Below are 24,688 nucleotides of genomic sequence, written 5' to 3' on the forward strand. Positions count from 1 at the left end.
GACCACCGGAAAATGATGAAATTCCTCACCGAAATTAAAGAGACTTATCACACACACTCTCTCCCTGATGAGAAGTGTGTTAACATAATAATTGGAGGCCTAGAGGGACAAAATCCAGAGGATATAAAAGAAGATCTTGAAGAGAAAGGGTTCAGCATTTTTGAGTACCACTTCCTTAAGACGAGGCAGACGGTCGACAAACTTATTAAAATTCATCTCCCTGCGGACTCAAAGGATATATTTTTCAAATTAATAATTTTTCAGCTATCAGACAAACGACAATAAAACGCTTTTATTTAGAAATTTGAAGCAGATATTTCGTCCTTTATTTTAGAACATCCTTAGTGCTTAATTTTTAATAAAAAGTTAATGAAAAGTTAAGATTTTTATTAAAAATTAAGTACTGAGGATGTTCTAAAATAAAGGACGAAATATCTGCTTCAAATTTCTAAATAAAAGCGTTTTATTGTGGTTTGTCTGATGGCTGAAAAATTTTTAATTTAAAAAATAATACGAAAACAGATATCAAAAAAAAACAAACTTAATTATAAAAGGATATATACAACGTATCCAATATTTGCCACCTAAAAGTGGCTGTTGAAAATCAGCGCCCGCTAAAAGGAAACCCTCAGTGTCACAACCGCCAACAGTTCAGTCATGTTGCCACTAACTGTAAGGCCGCCCCCAAATGTGTTAAGAGTGAGGGAATGCATCATCACTCCCTATGTATGACGCCTCGTGAAGATTCCCCGAAATGTTCAAACTGCGGCGGTGATCATCTGGCAAATTATAGAGGATGCCTGTGTGCTTCGAAAAACATTCCAAAAAGGAAAGATAACAGTTTAATACCACATAACCCCTCAATAAAGCCATCAAGGACGTATGCGGATGTTGCAGAAAGAACGTTCTCCCAACAACTCCCCACCGTGCCACATCCATCGGCTGCCCAATTAGAAAAGTTAATGAACAACTTCCAGGCACAGCTGAACTTAATTATGAAGAATATAATGCAAGCCATGCTACAAAGCGTACTGTCAACTTTATCGTCACAATGAACACACCATTACATCACTTGAAAGTTGTGACCTGGAATGCAAATTTTATAACAAACAAGAAACAGGAGGTTACACAATTTCTTCATGATTTCGAAATAGACATTATGGTTCTGTAAGAGACTTTCTTTAAACTATCAATGCAAATAATAATCATTCACAGATCAGACAGTGTCTCAAGAAGAGAAGAGACCACTGCTATCATTATTAGAAGAAACATCAAACACCTCAGAATTAATAATCTACAAGCGCAAGAAACTACTTCAGTGGAGGTAAAATGCTCAACGGATAATATCATTTTTACCTCAGTTTATAGGCGGTTAAACGTGAAAATCTATTTGGGGGACCTAGAAACACTGATCAATAACAATTTGTCCACATTTCTTGCTGGAGACTTGAATGGTTATCACAGAAACTGGGGTGATAGAAGTACGAATAGGGCCGGAAGGGAAATTATCCAGTTTGTTAATGACTATATGCTACAACTCCATACGCCTAATGAACGAACACACTTCGACAGCGGAGCAGGCCATAAATAGACCTTGGCATGTCCAACCGTGCTTATGAAAGTTTTGGGTAAGCTGGACTCCGATCATAAACCGGTTCTATTCTTTCTTGAAAACTGCCCTATGAATATTATGACACCTATTTTCTCTACCACCGATTGGAATGCGTTCAAGAACTTTGTAGACGTTAGCTGCATCAATAACAATCCAGAAACCTTAGAGGAATTGGATAACCTCAAAGATAGAAAACCATGCAGTTATTTTAACTTACCGCAGCATATTAAAAACATAATTAGAAATCGAAACAGAATCCGGAAATTTGCTTAAATAACGGGTGACCCGGAGAGTAGAAAAGAGGCTAACCGTCTTTCAAATGAAATCAGGAAAAAAATCTATGCATTTAAAAACGTGAATTGGGGTAAATTTTTGATGGGTCTTGAAACAGGGAATAAAGCCTTCTGAGCTATGAATAAGTACTTCAAGCTGAAGTATAAACCAGTAATACCCACCATCCATGAAGTGACAGGCTTGGTATATACAGATTTAGAAAAAACCAAGGCCTTCGCGGACACATTTGAATTACAATTTCAGCCCAATGAAGACTCAGAGAAAGAAGAACGCATCTTCGAGGAGGCAAATAATATTCTGAATCAAGAACCAAACGATAGCATTGCACCATGCACTAACAAAGAAATCTCCCAAATTATAGAGAGATTAAAGATAACAACTGATGTCTACGTAACCTGCCGAAGAATGCAATCCAACTTATAACTAACATAATTAATTGCATGCTCAAGCTAGGTGAATTTCTAAGCCCTGGAAGCTGGTCACAGTCATTTTCAAACCCCAAACCGGACAAGAACGCACAATTCCCGCAGAAGTGGCGCCTCATAAGCCTGCCAAGGAAAGATAGCCGAAAGGGTAATTATTGGCAGATTAAATGCTGTAGTAGCTGCACGCAATATACTCCCCGACGGGCAATTTGGCTTTAAGAGTGACCGGTCCAAATGATCCAAAAGCCCTAAGTAGAAAAGAGTCAACTGGAATGATCATTTTTAATATTTCTAAAGCTTTTGACAAGGTCTGGCATGATGGCCTGTTAGTAAAAATGTCTCATCTAGTTGTTCCAGGCAGACTAACTAAGATCATCGGCAGCTTCCTACGTGGGAGGTTCTTTCGTACGAAAATCAACAGTTCCTCCGGGGTACACCACTTTCCGCCATTCTCTACAACATTTATACATCTGTTATTCCTATGTAAGGTCCCTCGATTCTGGTGTTATATGACGACGATAGTCAGATAAATGTGCTCTCAACATAATGAGCATAGAGCATATAAACCTCATTCTGGAGTATTTCCAGAAATGAAAAATAAAAATCAATAATGAAAAAGCTAAGGCTGTTTATTACACGTAAGTAGAAACAGAATTCGTCGAGAGTGAGAGATATGGTAATAAACTGGGAGGATAGCGTTAAATATCTCTGCATCACGTTGGACAAACGATTCACATGGCTTAAACATGTTCAACTGAAAAGAATTAGCTGTGCCAAAATTCTTCATCACCTCCAACTGCTATTTAGAAATGAAAATCTCAATGCTAAGAACAGTAAGCTGATGTATAACCAAATAATTCACTTCTATATGGATGTGAAGCGTTTAGCAAAGCTTCAAACACTACTATTCGCCATCTAGAAACTGAATAAAGCCAGGCTCTGAGAAGACTTTTTAAGGTACCATGATACATTAGGACGAATGGCATTCGCAGAGACCTCAAGATTGATTCAATCAAAAAATACATAAAGGATAGAGCCCTGAAATTACTTTCGAAAACTGACAGACTTGCCAACGCCGCGTTTTCGAATCTCAGAATGGTTACAGACTCCTCGGTGAGGTATGCAGATTCAAGGTCAATTATTACTTAGTCTGATGAAGTGATAAACATTAATCCAGTCAAGGCGTAAAGAGGGGTTTTGAAGATATCTCGAGTTAATAAAAGGTAAAACTGCTCATGTGCGCTGGCTCAAATAACTTCAACATAAATTAATAAACTTTGTCTTATTATCCTGTTCAGTTCATTGTTCCTATTCATTGCGGTCATTAGTTTAATCAAGGTTTTAATCTTCTGCTATTAGCAGGTGATGTTTTGGTTCATTCTTTAATTTTTTTCTTTTTTTATACATGAGATTTGTCAAACTTATTTTCGTCACATTTTGTACATTATTTTGAACACACTCCCAGCAAAAAATACAAGCATTTTACAGTCATCAATATTAAATCAATGCCGAAGTGTCAATAGCAAGTGCTATGCGTAATTTTAAAAGGAAAAATATTTTTTTAATATTTAAAATATACATTTGTATTTATAGATAAATATTATGTATAATTTAATATTTCAAATTTTAATGACATGTTTTAGTAATAAGGAACTTTTCCCTAGATAGACAATACAAATAATATTTAAAATAAAAGATATAATTAAAATAAAAGATATTAAAATATAAAAGATAACGATATTACTTGCGCAATGAAACGATATTTTCGCTTCCATCATTTAAAATAAATGATATTTTGCATGTAAGTTGATAAAAATCCGATTGTATTCGAAAAAAACGCGAGCAATTATTAGGTAAAATCAAAATTTTTTGATTTCCATAAAACTTTTTCATAACACTTCAAATGTTGTTATTATACATTAAATTTGACACAAATTTCGAATTTCACAAAAAAGTTTCATGTGTAATAGAGTAGAAGTGCAACCGGCTACTCTAAATCGTGACCACACCTGCTGTGTCGATTTGTTAATGAATTTGCCTCTTGTTAAAATCAGCTATTTTGAATATATCTATTTATTTATTGATTCTCTTTTATTAAAAATATTTACAATTAGTCTTTAAATCTTAAAAAACTAAAGCAAACAACCATAGTTAGAGTTAACTGATAATAATTAAAGATAATAGGTGATATTTAAATTTTAATAGTTAATTTGTTAATAAAAAATTTTCAAGTAAATAATTTAATGAAAATATGAAAGTAAAAATTAGTGTGTTGACACGTCTTTTCTGTGTAATCTTGAAGAAGGCTGGGTTAGCAGTAGATGCATTGCTAAGAGGTTCGTTTGAATTTCAAGTGGTATTTCTAGATCTACATGTATTTTATCGCTTCTTCTATACAATGGTGCACCAGTAATTGAGCGAAGGATTTTGAATTGAGTACGCATTATTCAGTGCCATGTTTTCAGATTGGCTTAACTAAACTATTATAGAGGAACACTTTGTGGTTTAGGCGTAAATTGGAGTTTTTGTTCAATAAGCAATGAACTTCTTGTGCTGAGGTATTACGCAGCTTTGCTGTAAATATTTTGTTATCTTCCCGATAAACATTCGTTCAAAAACTTTTGACAGTATTGGTAAAGGCTTATGGATCTATATGAAGACGGTAATGTTAAGTTTTTTCCTGGTTTTCATTATAATTTCCGAAATTTTCCAACTTTAATGTAACTACCCTAATTGAAGTATTCCGTTAATATTTTCAAAGCTATTTAAGGTAACTCTATTAGCATTTTTGCAGAAATTTGGTTATAGCCCGGGGACTTGTTTACGCATAATTGGTTTATCTAGATGTATCCCTGAATAATTTACATAGTGTTGCATAATTTGTACATGGCAACACAGCAATCCATTGCACTTATAACTATTCTTACTCTTATTTATTCTTATTCTTCGTTCCTTACTTTATCTGATACATTGTTGTGCTTTAGTTTTAGTTGAATAAAGACATTAAACGAATACGGTTGTGTTCTTTGTTTGGTGGTGTTGGTTTTAGTTGGGCCACAGGTGTATTAAAATTAAATAGTTTTCGGTTTCAAGTATTGAAATATTAAGTAGTGATAACTACTCGATTTGGTCGGTACAAGTCAAAAGTTTATTGATTACTTTAGATTTGTGGAATGTAATCGGGAGTAAATGTCCGGAAGCTTCAGCAGAAAAAACAAGTTGAATTGTATCAGATCAAAAAGCGCTTGCTACAATCAACTTGAGTGTTAAATCCAGTAAACCAGTGAATCCAGCGAAAACTTAGATGCCTAAGATTCCAGCGAAGGATGCCTGGGATATTTTAAAAAATTTATATGAATCAAATACAGCGTGCCGTAAAGTTAATTTGTTTAAACAGCTCGCATGCTTTAAAATAAAGAGTATAGAGAACATATCAAGCCAAATAGGCGAATTTTGCACTATTGTAGACAGCCTCAAAAGTATCAATATTGAATTAAATGAAGAATTTATATCGGTTTTATTGTTATGTGCGTTGCCGGATGAAATGGAAAATTTCGTAGTTGCCGTAGAAAGTAGGGCTAAATTGCCTAAATCCTAAAAGAAGTAAGGCGACGAGATGCAAAGGTGAAGGAAATGATGAACGACTTCTAGGGGTAAATACATCAAATATTGAATATAACAGACATCACAATACCAAGAATTACCGATATAATAAAAACAAAAGTAACGGTAAAAACTTCAACATGCTGTATAATGCAAATAATAGAAACATAAAAATAACAATAACAACAAGAAGAGCTGGATGAGCAACAATATCGAGTGCTATAAATGCCATCAAAGGGGACACGTACATCTCACATGAGCCCAAGAAAAGAGTTATTCGATTCTCTTGAGGCGTGGAAGCAAAAAATAGTGTTGCCGTCAGGTGACTGTGTATATTCAGAGGGGAGAGAAACACTAAATGTAAAGACAAAATATGCAAACTTAACTCTCTTAAATGTTCTCTTCGTTTTCGGTTTACATTGCAATTTTTTATCATTAAGCAAAATATTAAAATCTGAAAATACGGTATTTTTTGCAAGAAAAAACGCGATAATTAAAAATAAAGAGAAAGAAACACTATTTGAAGCAAATGAAGTAGATGGAATCTTTTTAGTGAATTTTAAACTCGAAAAATTTGAAGAACAATGCGGAAGTGCGTATACAAAAAATCATTATAAAAAATGGCACATGTGGTATGGAGATCTAAATACGAATGATATAAATAAATTATCAGATAAAGACATAGTAATTGGTTTGAATATAAAGATGTCCAGTGATTTTGAGTGTTTAACTTGTGGTGTATGTAAAATAAGTGCGAAACCATATAAAAGTTATGCTCAAATAAAAACAAAAGCGCCACTTGAGTTGGTGCATAGTGATTTGTGTGGACCTTTTAAAACAAAATCACTTGGTGGTTCACTATATTTTATAACTTTTGTCGATGACTTTTCGCGGTTTATCTCTGTATATTTCTTAAAACAAAAATCAGATGCTTTCGATGCATTTAAGGTTTTTGCTGCATTAGGTCAAAACATGAGTGGAAAGTCAATTAAAACACTAAGGACTGATAATGGTAAAGAATACGTAAACTCAAAATTTAAATCCTTTTTTGAGAAAAACGGTATATTGCATCAAACGACGCTAACCCATTGCCCTCAGCAGAATGGTGTAGCAGAGAGAGAGTAAATAGAACACTCGTAGAAATAGCAGGGTGCTTATTATTCGATTCTGGTTTACCTCAATTTTTATGGGCTGAAGCTAAGCTGTAAACACTGCCTGTTATTTGTGAAATAGATCACCTACAAAGGTGTTGCTGAATGTAACCCCATATGAACGTTGGTTTGTGAGAAAACCATCTGTTCACTACATACGAACATTTGGATGCGACGTGATCGTGCTAAATAGGAACAGAAGCGGAGGCAAATTTGCACCAGAAGGAACTGTATGCAAAATGATCGGCTATGAAACTTCAACAAAGGGCTATAACATATATTATACAACTCTTCAAAACGAAATATTATAAAAGCAAGGGATGTGAAATTTCTTGAAAATTCATTTGTGAAGGAGGAAAATCAACAAAAAGTAATTGTAGATGAAAATCAGTCATTCTGCATAGGATTCTCAAATCCAAGAACGGGTGTGTTAAAAAAATTCAAATTAATTAGGTAATGTTATTGTTAAGGCTTACGCCTTAGATTTACGTCTTGGATTTTTATGTTATCATTATTTATTTAGGTTTAGTAGTTATATTTTTTATTGGTATTTTTATTTTGCAGTATAAGCATATGTTTTAACAATTATTGCTTCCACAATTCAAGTGCTACTTGTTTGTTTATAGGCCAACGCTTTGTAATGTTGCAACAGCAGCTTTTTTGTGGTTAATGCACTGACGAAAGTGTTTGGCCTCATTAAAGTGAAACAATTAATAAATATTTTGTAAATTAATACAGTTTTGGTTAATATGTTAATTATGTAGTTTCTTTGTTTTTTTGTATACTGCAAATTAATGCATATTTTTAATTTTGATGATTTATCGATTTCGTGCATTGTAATTTTGTATATAAATTGAAACATTAATAATAAACGATCAGATTTAAATCAATAATCTCGCCTTTTATTACGCTCGGCAACAGCTTAAGCGCTAGTCTGCCAAATCAATATATTCAAAAAAGCAACAGCTCAAGTGCTAGTCTGCTTAAACCTTCAAATATAAAACTACTAGTTTATGTGCTAGATAGTATAAACTTTTAAAGGATAGCCTTTGAGAGTTTTCAGTTATGATTTCTTGTGACATAGAGAAAGAACATGAAACGACAACCAGCATGCACAGTGATTCGGAAATCACTGAAAATGATTTGGATCTGGAAGAGAAAAATGTTGAAAATAAGAAAAATGTTGAAGAAAGGAATACGAGAAATAGAGCAAAACAACAAAAACTAAGTTTATATGCAGAAAATCTACAGACTGCACAGGAAGCATTACATTCAGGAGATGCTGAATATTGGAAAAAGGCAATGAATACAGAATACATATCTTTATTAAAAAACAATACTTGGTCATTGATAGACAAACCTGAAGATAAAAATATAATTGGTTGTAGGTGGGTTTTCTCAGTTAAGAGGAAACCGGATGGGACAATAGAAAAATACATAGCAAGGTTAGTTGCTCAAGGATGTTCTCAACAGTATCAGGTTGATTATACTAAAATATTTTCCCCTGTGGTAAGACAGTCTACAATTCGGTTACTGCTAGCACTGGCTGCAAGGCATACGCTTTTAGTAAATCATGTTGACATTGTTGCAGCGTACTTAAATGGTGACTTGCAGGAAGGTGTTTATGCGCCAACCATCAAAATTTGAAAATATTTACAACCGCAGCAAAATGTGTAAGCTTTATATGGATTGAAGCAAACTGGGCGTGAATGGAATAAAAAAGTGACGCAAATTTTGGAGACATTGGAATTTGGAAGGTGTTTATCCGATAGCTCTATGTATGTAAGACGTCAAGTGGAGAATTTGTGCTTCATTGCAGTGTATGTAGACGATATGGAATCATAGACCAATTGAACGAACATGTTGAAGTTGATAATCGTGGATCGATTTCGTTTTATCTTGGGTTGGAAATCGAGAGAAATGAAACACGAGGTGATACTAGTATTCATCAAAGGAGTTGCTAAGACGATGGGGCATGAGTGAATGTAATGGCGCGTCTTCGCCATGGGTAATTGGTTCGGATTTGAAAAAAGCGAAAACGAATGTGATGCACTTGTGAATAAAGAATATCAAAGTCTTATCGGCGGTCTCATGTATTTATTTATAATCTCTCGTCCTGATATTGCACGTGGTTTCAAAACTTTCGCAATTCAATAAATATCCACATCAAGAACATTTTCAAGCAGCAAAACACGTGTTATAATAGCGGACCTATTACACTTCCTTGGGGACCTCCTGCTTTGATAGGACAAGGTTCTGAAATAAAATCTTTATATCTTAAACTTAAAGTTTTTTTTTGCTTAAGTAGTTTTTTAACAAAAATGTTAGCTGGCATGAGAGTTGTAATTTTATGTATTAAGCTTTCGTACCATAATTTATCAAACGCCTGGGCTACATCTATAAATATAGAAGTGCAGTATTGTTTATTTTCAAATGAGTTTCTAACGAATGATACAATACGATGCAATTCTTTAATTGTACTATGTTTAGCTCTGAAGCCGAATTGATGTTCCGGAATTATTTCGTTAGCTGAGAGTATTGACATTATTTTTGCTATTAGCAGCTTTTTAAATATTTTTGTTTGTTTTGCTATTTAAGTAGATGGTTTTATCATAGGGCTGCGTTTCCACTTTGTAACAAGAATGTATCTATCTGTTCCTGTCTGAATTTTATTGCCGCTATGTTGTTTAGTAGCATTTTGAATATTGTTTTTATCTGCAATGTTGATAGACTCATGTTCGTAATTATTTGTTGCGCAATTTGGCAATTTTTGATCACAAACATTTTTCTGCAAAATTTTCTATGCTATATGTTTTATCATTGCTGTTTTGATGTGCAACATTTTTTGATGGAGAATTTGGCAGTGAAGATCCACATTCAACACTCCATGAAAAAGTTTTTGACTGCGCATGCGCTGTGAGATCACTTTTACTTGCAGAAGAAGATGCTTAACACTCATTTTTGATTTTTTTTAGTTTGTGCAATCTGTTTGTTGTTTTATTTTGTATCGATATTAAAGTCTGAAATAATTCAAAATTCACTTCCAAGCTCAAACACAAGCAGTTCAACATCTATGTATGAGGATGCTATTTTGCAAATTTTATTTAAACTATTTGAAAGCAGAGCAAGCAAAAAACGCGTCTGAACACTTTAACGAGAAACCTTTATATTAACCGATCTGGTGGATGCTGCGGAAAATTTTCCGACTTTCGAAAATTAAGGGTATAGTTATATACCTCACTGTATATACGGCGGTCAAAAAAAGTATTCGACATTAACTAAATTTTTGTTAAATGTTGTAATAACAACAAAAATAAACAAAAAACTTGAAAAAAATATTGCAATTTTCAACATTTGTATTCTGTTCATTTGTTTTAATTGTTTTTACTCCAAAAATTTAAAAATAAAATAAAAAAAAATCAACTCTATTGCGGAACACCAAAAGTAAAGCAAAAAAAGTATTCTGATATTTATGCAATAGACTGCAATTTTGGTTAGCAAAAACGAATATTTGAGAAAAGAGGTCACACCACAAATTATTCGAAATTCGATCAAAGTTTATGGTTATAGAGGAAGAACGTAAGAAACCATTTGTAAACAAAGTCAATCGAATCAAAAGGCTACAATTTGCAAAAACTTATTAAAGAGCCAAAATCGTTTTAGTATAATGTAATTTTTGCTGATGAGAGCAAATTTAACCTTTTTGCATGCGATAACAAGATAATTGTGTATAGAAAGTAAAATACGGAACTGGAGAAACGCAATACAGTTGCTACTGATAAACATGGTGTGGCGGTGTATGATTGGAGAAGTTGGCGGCAACTGGTATAGAAATTCGATATGAGAAATGATCAAAAATTATATATCGATATATTAAAGAAAAACTTGAGGCAAAATGCAGAAAAACTGGGCATGGGGAATGATTTTCAGTTCTTTCAGGATAATGATCCAAAGTATTCTGCGTTAAACACTAAGCTTTGGTTATTATATAACTGCCGAAAAATGATAAAAACACCTCCGCAAAATCTAGACTTAAACCCCATAAAATATCTTTGGATTCATTTGGAGTCCAAATCAAGAAAACGCAGCTTTTCAAACAAGCAACTGATGCAATAGGTTTTAATGGACAAATGGGCTAATATAGATCTAGCTATGATAGCAAAATTAGTCCAATCAATGCCAAAGCGTTTAAAAGAGGTAATAAAACGTAAAGGACGTTTAATAAAATATTAAATTTCAGTTATTGTTACTAAAATTGCAGGCTGTTGCATAAATGTCGAATACTTTTTTTTGCTTTATTTTTGGTTATTTTTTATATTGAACATTGAAGTGAAACACGAGCGAAAAGTGATCGCTCCGCAACTTCTATTGTTTTTAAACCGAAAAGTTAAGTTTCAAATTTTAAAATTTTGAACACTTGATCCATTGATCATAAATAAATAAAAAAAATTTATCAATACGGTGGCCGATTTTCGGCTTTGTGAATTTAAAAATTTTTTATTCTAAAAAAAAAAATTAAACTTCAATTTGCAAATTAAACAATCACAAAAAAACAAAAATAAAATTTATTTCCTCAACAGCTGATAGAGCAGCATATGCTTTATAATTTTAAATAATTAAATAAAATAATTATTTTATAAAAAAAAAAACCAATATTTCATGAACAATTGTGAAAGTTTTATACGACGACACTCACTAATTAGTGAAAATGGCCTAAATGGCTATATAATGCTTAATGCAGAAGACACTAAAATAAAAGAACAACCCTCAAATAAACAAAGTAAATCAACAAACCAACATTACTTTCGAAACAGATGAGGAAGAGATTGCTCAAGAAACCGACTGGATCGTTAAAAAAAATAAAACAGCCTCAAAAAAGCGTAAAGCTACCACATCTCCTAGTGTGTCACCAATTCTTAACAATATGACACAAAAGCATTCTAATGAAACGGAAAAGGCATCCACCAAGCTACGTCCACCTCCTATTATGGTAACTGTCTCTGATAATTACAATGACATACGAAAAATAATTACATAGAAAGCAAAAATAAATTTTTGCTGAAATTAATGAATAACAACTTATGTAAAATCAGCATTTTTGATGGCAACGATTATCGGGAAATAACTAGATCTTTAAATAAAGCAAATTTCTCATGGTACTCTTACGAAGATAAACAATTTAGACCAATAAGAGTTATAGCAAAAAACCTGCATCACTCATGCGACCCTAAAGATATAGTAGGCGACCTTGCAGAAAAGGGTTTTAAAATTGTCAGCTCACTTAACAAACTACAATTTAAAACCAAGAAACCACTGGATATGTTCATCTTAACCTTCGAGTCAGTAGAAGATACGAACAAAATCCATGAAATCAAAGAAATCGTGAACACAATAGTATCTATAGAAACAATAAAACCTTCTAAACTTATTCCGCAGTGCATCAAATGTCAATCCTTCAACCATACCAAAAACTACTGTCAAAAGCAGCCTAGGTGTGTGAAATGTGCAGGTAAGCATGAAGCTATAAGCAACACCCAGTGTCATATCGCGGTTGTGTAGTAGCAAGGAGCTTCAAAAATTAAGAGACCAAAAAACAAATAAACTTCCTGTCCCAATTCAAACAGATAATATCAAAAGACCAATAGTATACGCAAGTTGAAGAATCGCTAATGTATCATATGCAGACGCTATTAAGCCAACAACCTCTGTAGCCCAAAAAATAAATATTTCCGATGAATCACAAAATGTCCTCTCTGTTATTCTTGAAAAACTAATGGCAATAGAAAATCGCCTAGACAACTTAAAACGAAAACAACTGTACATCTGAATGATTGCTCTCAAAATAATGGAATGGAACGCAAATGGTTTGCTTTAACACAAAAACGAATTAGAATTACTTCTGCAAACAGAAAATCTAGATATATGCCTAATAAGCGAAACTCATTTTACAAAAGAATCGTATATCAATTTTAAAAACTATAATACTTATTATACAATTCATCCAAGCAATAATGCCAGAGGCGAAAGTGCCGTTATAATTAAATCCAATATTAAGCATTATCAAGAAAATAAACTCTCTAATGAACAGTTCCAGGCAACAACCGTTGCACTTGAAGAGAGTGGTTTCAAAATCCTAATAACGTCCATCTATAGTCCACCAAGACATAATGTAAAATATGAACAATACATAGATATATTAAAATTACACAAGCATAAATTGGTGGTGATTTTAACGCAAAAAATGTTCAATAGGGGTCAAGACTAAATTCCACAAAGGGTAAGGAATTACTTAAAGCATGCCAACTGATACAAATAAATGATCAGATTTCATTGATTTCTTCATTGTAAATTAAATTCAAAAAAGACACATTGAAGTTAAAGCAGGACTCGACTTAAATTCTGACCATTCTCGAATATTGCTTACTTAAGGATGTAACATATTACCTATGCTACGCATACTGACATTAACAAACCGTCTAACAGACTGGCTCAGATAAATGAACACATTGACCTATCTTGCAAAATACGAAGTATAAATGACCTAGAGTGCTTTACGAGCTTGATTTAAAAATCGGCATGGCGCAGTTCTCCACTGCAGAATAGTAAGCAATTTGATAAAAAGTATTCGGTCGAAATTTTAAATCTAGTGTATCATAAAAAAAAACTTCGCAAAAAATGGCATCAATCACGTTTAATACAAGATAAAAGAAACCGTAATAATGCCACTCAGAAATTAAGAATTGATATATAAGCTAAACACTATCCTGCCTCAGCAATACTGTAAACTACTGGAATCCTATATTGGCGAAAGTCTATCGTGTTAAACTACTTGACGCATATCCGCAATTATATCCCATAATTCGCGGGGTCCCTCAGGGAAGTATACTAGGCCCACTGCTGTACTTGTTGTACACATATGATTTGCCAGTAAACCCAAGTTGTATTGTCGGAACTTTTGCAGATGACACGGTAATAATGACTACAGGTCCAAACAACAAGGTGTCTACCACCAAGCTACAAATCGCTCTTCAAGAAATTGAACAATGGACAAATAAATGGACATAGATAGCAAAGAGTACAAAGAAGCGCCACGCTCATACAAACGAAATACCCACTTTTTTTGCTGGTGGATTTATAATAAATCCACCCAACCTCATGCAACAATGTTCGATCGAGTCACAACTGGTATGTTGTGCAGTTCCAACATATATGTGAGTCGAGTACGGCTGACAAAAGCCCGACTGCATACGTACTCAATCATACATGCAACCCTCTGTATTACATTATACGCATGTTTGTATGTTTGTTCGCTGTAAAATGTTCAAGCGATCAAACATCATTTCAGTGACGAAATCAAAATTATGTACATTTGATCATTTTTTAAATTTAATAGTATAAAACAAAAACAAAATTACCTGTTTGATATTGTTATGAATTGCAGTGTAAAAATACAATACGAATTTATTTGTCTCAAATCTGATTTTTCCATTCTATGAAGTTTTATATTTAAATGTTGTCCATGCGAAATGTAAATAGTTTTAAATCGGGAAAATATATTTTGGATCTCTTACAATGAGATAAACAACACTTATTAGCCGCAATCGTTTTACGATTCATTTTAGAGACTTTAAACTTTTTGAACAAATCAAACTAAGTATGAATAAATTTTAAATGTCTAATATAAATGTATATGGACAACAAAAAACTGTATAATGTTTATATAAACTTTCAATATTTTTTTGGTTTTAAGAATTATAAAAGACTTTTTTGTGAAGTCTTATTTACGCCTTATTTAAAACAATATTTTTTAAAATAATTACAAAAAGTCACCAAAAATTCAAACTATTAAGACGTAGTTCCATTTGAGATAAAATATATCCACAAATGTGTGCAATAAAAACATACATATTTATATGCTGCAGATTTTATGTCTCCAATATACATAACGGTTTTTGTAGTACATCATTTTTTGCAACAAAAAAATAATATATTCTATTACTCTTTACTCCTACGATATTGGCCTTTCCAGTACAAGAAAATAAAGCAACAAAGTATATGGAAAAATTGTTTCAGGGATTTCTTTACTAAGCATTTCGCCACTAATCAATGTATATTAATAAACAAGACAAATAAAAACAAGAAAGGCAAAAGAAACAGGCGTATGAAGACAATTGTGGGTTGCAATGAGTTTGAACTGAACATCATACCAGTCGTGATACGATCGAACATCGTTGCATGAGGTTGAGTGGATTTATTATAAATCCACCAGCAAAATAAAGTGGGTATTTCGTTTGTATGAGCGTGGCGCTTCTTTGTACTCTAGATTGTTTGCTGATAGTAAACAGTTCAAAATCTATTCATGTAGACTTTACTAACAAAAGAGAAAATCAAATTCCATTATTTCTAAATAGCGTAAAAATTCCAGTTGCTAATTCTGCGAAATATCTGGGCATGAGTCTAGATGCCAAAATGAGATGGAAGGTACACGTCAAGAAAAAATTGACTGAGCTGAATATAAAATACAAAAAGTTAACTTGGCTTATTGGAAGGAGATCTAAAGTATCTCAGCAAAACAAACTCATGATCTATAAACAAGTATTCAAGCTGATTTTGCTCTATGGTGGTCAAATTTGGGGTTGTTCAAAAAAACATATAATAGATATGATGCAAAGATTTCAAAATAAAGCACTCAGGGATGCAGTTAACGCTCCGTGGTACGTACGAAATGCTGATCTACATCATGACCTTAAAATACCTACTGTCAAGCAAGAAATACAGAAGGCTGCTAAAACACATTAGACAGGCTGAGGCAACACATAAACAGCACCATTCCGGCGTTACTTTGCGATGACACTCACAGACGCTTATGTCGCTTCAAACCAAATGACTTTTTGAGGCGTTTCAACCAGCAAGGAGATGACTAGCTCAGATCTATATGCTCACCTTAGATAGACTTATGTAAACTTACTTGTAATATTAATTAAAAAAAAACTCTTGTTAGTCAATATGACTAGTTGTTGTAAATTTGAACTCTTTTTGGAACAATTTCTTTGGTGTTCCACAATAGAGTTGATTTTTTTGGTTATTTTATTTTTAAATTTTTGGAGTAAAAACAGTTAAAACAAATAAACAGAATACAAATGTTGAAAATTGCATAATTTTGTTTTAATTTTTTTATTTGTTTTTATGCTAATAATCTCATAGATTATTAGCACGCTGTTACGGTAAAAGTTTGCAACTATTAACATACCATAAGGGAGATAGCCTACTCAAATTTGGAATCAACCGTAAAAGTAATAAAAATTTTTTTTATTTGTCGTCAAAATAAACTATTAGTCAATAAGGTTTAGGTAGAAAATTATTGTGTTTCAAGAGAATTGATTAATTCAACCTTGTTGATTTCTTGTAAAGAATTAGCAAGTTTCTGATGTGGTATTATTTATAAATAAATCATTGTTTTAAATAATGATTTATTTGTACAGGATACGTTTAATTAAAATCTGATTTTCGTTTTTTAATCTACTTAATATAGTAATTTATGTGTACGCACAATTGTTAAAATAAACGAAAGTAAATATGAAAAATTTCTTCAGGTATTTATTGTACAAAGTACATGGGAAATGCCCAACATATCATTAGTTATATATATAAATATACCTGATGTGGGTAACCATACCAACAGTTTTTTAAGTCCCAAAACCATGGCTTATCCCAAAGCACTATAACACCAAATATAAAACTGTATGTGTAGTATATACACCTCCATGTTGTTTCACAAAATTTGGTCAAAGTGGACGGTTTATCTTGTGCCTTTCGTAAACGCCACCAGCGTTCAACTTGACGTTTAGTTAAATCTGTATGCTTTGAAAGTTCGATTATCTACAAATAATAATACGTTAATCTACATAAATATATATTATGTATTTGATTTTTATTATTAATAGATTTAAACTAAACTCTAAATATTGATGTATTTCTAGTCATTCATATTTTATTGCTCTTACCTTTTGATGATCTAGTTTGGATGAAGTTTCAAATGCTTTTTGCAAAACTTTATTAAAGGGAGCTTTTTTTGGTTTTAAATTTCTTATGCCTAAAGATTTGCCAACAGGTGCGATCCAATACCTGAAAACATATAATGGTAACATTAATAAATTTATAAAACAAAATACTGAATATTATTTTTCGATGTATTTTGCCGGTAATTTGAATAGATTTAATATTTTACTCAGTGTATTTAGTTTCTATCATAAAAATAATTGTATAAACCATACTTTACTTTAATATCAACAAAACCAATTTTTACATTAATTTATATGGAGGTTTTTCGAACAGTAATGAACTACAACCAAAATTGAATTTTTGGCTGACCATACAGCTAATTCAAGTATTACCAAATACCCATCATCAGTGGTCTTGGAAACAATTCTTGCATTTAATTATTCGTAAATAATTCTTTGAGACTGCAAGTACTAGAAATCGAATTCGTGATCTGCACAAATTTAAAGCTCAGAGTCAGCGCAATGTAACCAACTGACCCAAAACCGTACTTGACTTTTATGTTCGCACATCTTTCTGAAATTTTGTTTTTTTGCTGTGAAAGTTTTATTAAATTATATGAAAAAAGTAACGGGAATGTTATGCGATTATTCTGACATATAGTTGCGGAGTAATTTGAGTTGACATTATCAATTCATCACGAGTAATTTTTTTATTATTTCTTAATTTCAAAGGATTTGAATAAATTTACTGTTTTAATGGTTCATGAAAAATTCTTATTTGAGGATGAAACAGTTAAAATTAAAGTCATAATATTTCTGTCACTTTTTTGGACCGAATTTAATGTAAGAATTCGTTTTACTAATATTAACAAAAGAATTGATGATTCATGCAATAGGTTTTAAGATAGAGCCTAAGTAATGTAAAATGTTTAAATTGTTGAAAAAAAATCTTCGTGTTTTATTGCTTTTAACCTTTATGGCAACAGCAGAACTCGTTTACGCACGTCAACAGCAACATACCTGGGTATGTACATACATTTTGTATGGGAAATGGCATGCTGTTAGCATATCTAACTCGTTTGTTGGGATTTCTGTATTTATTTTGTGTTTTGTTAGAAAGAGACAAAAGGTTCAAAACCTATTTTACCAGTGTTACTAGTTTTACTCTGGCATTTAGTTGTAGACACACGGTAGGTAGACACACGTAGAAACATGTATTGAATCAGAAATTTCATTCTTTGTAGTTTCGTCAGCAAATTTAGTTTACATTTGTGATTCGAAGTGAAAAGACGTTTCTGTTTATTTTGTGGAAATAAAAAAAAAAATAATAATAAAAGTGAAATGGCAGCTGATGAATGACCTACTCCACGGCAGCTAAGCGCATTTTCGTGCGAAGAGCAACAATCATATATTCGTCAAACTTTTGAAGAGAGCCAAGAAGAAATAAGTGACCAAGATTCAATAGCTGATGACGATGCTTTAGGTGAATGTGTAGGTGATATTGGTGGTGATGACTCAGACGTTGAAGAACCCACGCTACCAGAATATGACCCAGAGGACGACAGTAATTCTGATGAAGAGCTTGAAGATGCACCAATTGAAACTGGCGAATGTTTTACTACCAGAGATGGTAATGTTTAGTCTTCGATACAACCACAACCGCACAACATTCAAAGAAGTGCACAATCTGGACCAGTACGGGCAACGCAAGGTTTCAACATTGCGGAAACGTTCAAATTAATAATAATAATTAATTAATAATTATACTTGAATCAAATCGAAAGGCAAGGCAATGCTATGACATTGCAAAACATCCAACAAACGAACTGAGATCCTGGATTCTCATAAAAGTGAATTTGATGTATATTTGGGCTTAATTTTGTTAAGTGGCGTTACACATTCTGGTTACGTGCATACGAAAGATTTGTGGAAAACTACATCATATCCATTACTGCAATGAGTCTACGACAATTTTGGGAAACAAACCGCTTCATACGTTTTGATAATGGAAACACACGCCAGCAACGCAAACAAACTGACAAAGCAGCAGCAATATCGGACTTTTTCAAAGGATTTATGTGTCAACCTTTTTGCTGGAGGTGGAAGAAATATTGTATGTGACAACTTTTTCGCTAGCTACAACTTGGCAAAATCTTTGATGATAGACAATAATTTATCTATATTGGGTATTTGCAACAAATGGCGTACATTCGTGCCAGCAGCATTTGTTAACCCCAAAGGACGTGAGCCTGAATCATCAATGTTTGGGTTCTATAATCACATTACGATGTGCTCAAGAAAAACAAGGCAGTTGTAATATTGTCCATTACTCATTATACAACAGAAACGACCGGTCCTAAGAAGAAGCCATTGCTTATATTGGACTACAACAAAACCAAAGGTGGCGTCGATAACATCGACAAGTGCTTGCCCTACTCGTAAGGCATGTACATTATGCAACAAACCAGAGTGTGCAGAGCATTCCAAAGACTTGCCGCAATGCGAAACCCCACCAGAGGTGGTTTGGTACCAAGGGATCTGTGTGCCCAAAACTTTGGCACACGTAAGAACAGCTCAGAATTCAATGGGACTCACTCCTCAATAAGAAAAAACTTATATTCAAATATATAATTTCAATTGGCACCTAAAGAATTTATTCTAATGTGGTCAATTCAAGTGTAGAGATATTAATATTGTAAATAATCCATATTGGTTTAATATTGATATAATTGAAGTAATATTTAATATTGATACAATAGAATTATTAATTGACTTATATTAATGTTTATATAAATTGATATTTTCTAGAAACAGATATATGGAACTTAGATTGCAAATACTTGTAAATTTAATATCCATTTTATAATCATCTGAATTTGGAAATACTTGTCTGCTTTAATTTTAAAATATTTCGTATATATGTATATACCTATATTGTCGTGTTATATTTTGGGCATAAACTACTCTAAAATTTTCTCACACTCAAAGTTCTTTTTATTAATTTTTAATTTATTTTTTATAATAATAATAATAATTATTTAGTTTTCTCATCATAAATCTTTTGGAGCGCTTTTAATATAACCTTACAGACATCTCCAGATAGCTTATTAATATCTGCTGTAAAAGACGCCTGAAATATTTATAAAAAAATAATTTTATTATGTAAAAAAAATTACTTAAAGGCAAATGTAGGGTCAAAGGCTTAAATGGAATATGGCCTTATACAGGCCATCAATGGTTTTTAATAATTCTTTATTAAATTTATTTGTACATAAATAAAAGTAATTCTATAACAAATATTCTACAACAATGAAATGCTGTGTTATATTATGCAAAATTAATAAAGAACAATATTATAATAAAAAAATATAAAGAAACATGAAATGTATTCACCTTCACTCGCCTAATAGACAGCTCATATTTATCAAAGGAAACAAAAGTAGTTCATTATATTGAGAAGTCAATGTTTTGAACATAAATTGATGTAATTTTTCAGCCAAACACTGACATGTGTTTCAGCATTGACAATATTGCTCTGCGGTATTTTTTAATATTAAATAAGGTAATATAGATAATTATTGATATCAATAACTTTGGTTTGACGGCTGAGAATTTCAAACTGTGTTGACATTTGTCAACATAATTTATTACTTCAATATGTGCTTGGCTATTTGAATTTCCATATTTAGACCACATGGAAGTAAAGTGTGTTTTTCGTAATCATATTGCATGCAATGCATATGCAATATGATCAGTCCATAATACATTTAATGAGATGTGTGTCACTAGAACACACATTGTAATTAACCAATGGAATGAGTAAGTAGAAATTAGATTATGTATTATTTTAACCAATAGAATTTAAGTAAATAGAAAGTTTGCTTAAGAATTGTAGAAGCATACTAGTATATAAGAAACCGAACCTAAGATGATTTTAAAAACTTTGTGAAGACTTAGTTTCAGTTTGAAGTCTTAGATATAGAGTTATTCTTCAAAAAGGACAGTACTATAATCCATGTATAGTACCGAAATAAACTATTAGTTTTATAAATAAAATAAATTTAAAATAATAAAACATAAATGTGTTTCAAATTAAAAAGATTTGCCGTCAATCCTCAAGTCGTTTAGGGATCACCATTACGTCTATTAAAATTGACTGTTTATTTTTTTCGAAATGAGTAAGGAGTTGCAGTTACGGTAAATGGCGACCTCTGTCAAGCTATGCTGACTGAATTTTAGTTTCCAAAAATTAAACACCTAAACATCGACGACATCTGATTCCAACTAGATGGCGCAACTTGTCATACAGCGCGCATAACAATGGATTTGTTGCGAAATTAATTTGGTGACAACTTTATTTTCAGAAGTGGTCCTGTTAACTGCCCCCCTTATTCGTACAATGTAACGCCTCTCGATAACTTTTATTGGGTTATGTTAATTTATTAGATTATGTCTACAAACCAGCAACTCTTGAAGCATTGGAAGCCAATGTTCATGCCACCATTGACACCAATGGACCATGTAACTCATAGCCGCTTCGGACATATGCCGGAAATCATATTTAAAAAATAAATGCCATGAAATTATCTTTGGATTATAATAAAAACATTCAACAATATTTGTCTTGTTTTATACTAAAAAAATAAAACCTTTCTTAGTGTTACATGAGACTTTTTAATAAAATTAGATACTTAAAATTTTAAAACATGCTAGAATCCTATCTACAAAACTAGTATTTTAGTGCAAAACACAAATCTTGTACTTATGTATATAATTCGCGTGTAAATGCCGGCGCCACTCAAGATATTAATTTTAGCTTCATTTCATGTTCTGTTTAATTCTAATATTTGTTAAGTAATCGTCTATGTCTTGTACTAAATATTTTTGAATAGAATAAACTACGTAATCTTAAAAATTTCAAAGCAACTTAAAATTCGGATATAAATTTCGGATACAGTTCCTTTAAAAATATTAGATATAATCTCTTGAGAAAACAATTGATATATTCAAATGTGAATAAAACTACCTAACAAACTGATTCAAATATTTTTTTACATAAAATGCTAAATTTGCAATTAAATTCATTATCTATTATATTTAATTTTTTTAAATTAAAAAACCATAAAAAGTACTAAATTAGGCCGAACAAAATTATTAACACACCTTATGCAAAAATTAAAAACCAAATTAAAAAGAAAAATTTAAGGTAAAAATTAATATTTATTGCCCAAGCCCTTTTGCTTGGAACAGTACCATCTTTGTTGTTACAACGCGCTTTAGACCACAGTACATTGTATGTAGACCTAAATTCAATTCTTCCCACAAACATTCAATGGGGTTGAGATCTGGGGATTGAAAAGGATGTGGCTTTGTGAGTTTTTTATTATGTGTGATCTGCATACGCACATCACAAGCTGTATGTTGTGGATCATTGTCATGTTAGAAGCTGAATGTGGCAGGTGAACTGAAGTTTTCGAGACTTTGAGGTTTTTCTTGAGGATGGCTATATATTCGCCGACACCTGTAACGGACATGCATCCCCATAAAAAATACAATAGGGGTATTCAGGCAACAGATTAGTTGCTTAGTAGTTTATTACAACAAAAATTTGCATACAAAAAGAAACTAAGCAGAAAATCTATTTGGTTAATAGTGCAGCAAGTATCATGATATATGACACGTTTGAAATTTTAGTTATATGATAAATTATATGATATGATAAGATAAATTATATGACAAATTCAAATGATATTAAAATTTACGAATATTTGAGTATTTCACTGTTAACATATGTTTCGCTTTTGCTGTTGATACGAGTGCTGCCAAGGCATTTGCACACAACAAACTAATCAGATTACGTATTTTGGGTCGTTCAAGCAACTGATTAACATCAAAATGCAAAATTTTTTTTATATGAAGTTTTTTAATCTACTAAGCAACTAATCTGTTGCCTGAATACCCCTAATATTTCACTGATATGGTATGATTATTTTATTTGCAATACGATGTTTGGTTGTTCCAAAGCGTTTGGCGGCTAGTAGGTCGAAAGATATTAAATTTCCTTTCATCCGAAAATATTACATTGTTTTAAAAATCAATTAGCTTGCTTATCTACTCCATTGCGAAGACTTAACGCTTGTAGTGGCTGAGCTGTAAAATAAACAGTTTTTGTTTAGTAACACGCCAACTGCAATTGGTTTCATGCAGTATTTTCCAGACCTATGAAAAATACTGAAATGCTCACATTTCAATTACAAATAAGTTCAAATGCATTGCTTACCATTGCCTTTCTAATTTTAATTTTTTCTTTTATTTAAATTAACTTGTGATTGTTTTTATATTTCATATTGTACACAACACCACAAAAAACAAGCGTTTGAAATATGTTAAAAGTGTTTCAAGCACACTTAATGCTTTTTACTTAAAACTCGGAGAGAAAGAATTTCGGCTGATATAATAAAATAGAATGAATTTAATTGCCAATTGAAAATTTTTTGCTAATTAAAAATCGCAGTATTACCGGGTTAAAAGCAATGATAAAGTTCAATATGCTTACTGTGCCACTAATTATGTTCTGCACTCTATATCTTAGAGTTTGTCTTATCTTTGACTTAAAAGTTCACGTTTGTTACTTAATAATATTCTTTATTTCACTATAAAAAATAACCTACCTTTCCAGAGCAAATCGAATAATCATCACTACTAAAGCCAACGGGAGTGGCCAAACTAGATCTCTATAATCTGCATGCTTTACATCTAACCTAGAACCAGGAGCGATATCCTCCCACGTTGTATTAGGTGGCAACCATATTCTTGTTGACCAAAAAGCTTCTCCGAAAGACCCCAATATTGACATTTTCTTGTAGGTTTGTACTTCAAATACCTTATTTTAATGAAGTTACTAAGTACAACAGGCAAAACAAGAACAACACCCTAATGGAACGTGACATATCTCAGAACAACTACAGGGTAACATTCTACAGTTGAAAAACAGTGCGCACCAAAGAACATAAGACATATATGAACATGATTTACGAAATTTACAATATAATACAATCTAATATAATATAATATATTATAATATATAATATAATTATAATATAATATAATATAATATAATATAATATAATATAATATAATATAATATAATATAATATAATAATATATTATTATATATAATATATAATATAATATATAATATTATAATAATATATAATATAATATATAATATTATAATAATATATAATATAATATATAATATTATAATAATATATAATATAATATATAATATTATAATAATATATAATATAATATATAATATTATAATAATATATAATATAATATATAATATTATAATAATATATAATATAATATATAATATTATAATAATATATAATATAATATATAATATTATAATAATATATAATATAATATATAATATTATAATAATATATAATATAATATATAATATTATAATAATATATAATATAATATATAATATTTTAATAATATATAATATTATATTATATAATATTATAATAATATATATTATAATAATATAATATATATAATATATATTATAATATATAATATTATAATAAT

At 31.5% G+C, this 24,688-nt stretch overlaps 1 protein-coding gene across 1 annotated transcript in view; it reads right to left on the bottom strand.

The window, feature by feature from the left end:
* The window catches only part of LOC119661815 (ceramide synthase 6-like), a 128,656-nt gene extending 104,623 nt beyond the window's left edge, over positions 1 to 24,033 (bottom strand). The window contains exons 1-3 of the mRNA XM_038071315.1: positions 23,758 to 24,033; positions 17,090 to 17,210; positions 16,743 to 16,964 (exon numbers count right to left, since the gene is read on the bottom strand). Coding sequence (XP_037927243.1) covers positions 16,743 to 16,964; positions 17,090 to 17,210; positions 23,758 to 23,942 — 528 coding nt within the window. The 5' untranslated portion in view covers positions 23,943 to 24,033. The remainder of the gene's footprint in view (positions 1 to 16,742; positions 16,965 to 17,089; positions 17,211 to 23,757) is intronic.
* Between the last annotated feature and the right edge of the window lie 655 nt (positions 24,034 to 24,688).

This window comes from Teleopsis dalmanni, chromosome 1 (genome assembly GCF_002237135.1).
Source record: "Teleopsis dalmanni isolate 2A chromosome 1, ASM223713v2, whole genome shotgun sequence".
Lineage (NCBI taxonomy): Eukaryota > Metazoa > Arthropoda > Insecta > Diptera > Diopsidae > Teleopsis > Teleopsis dalmanni.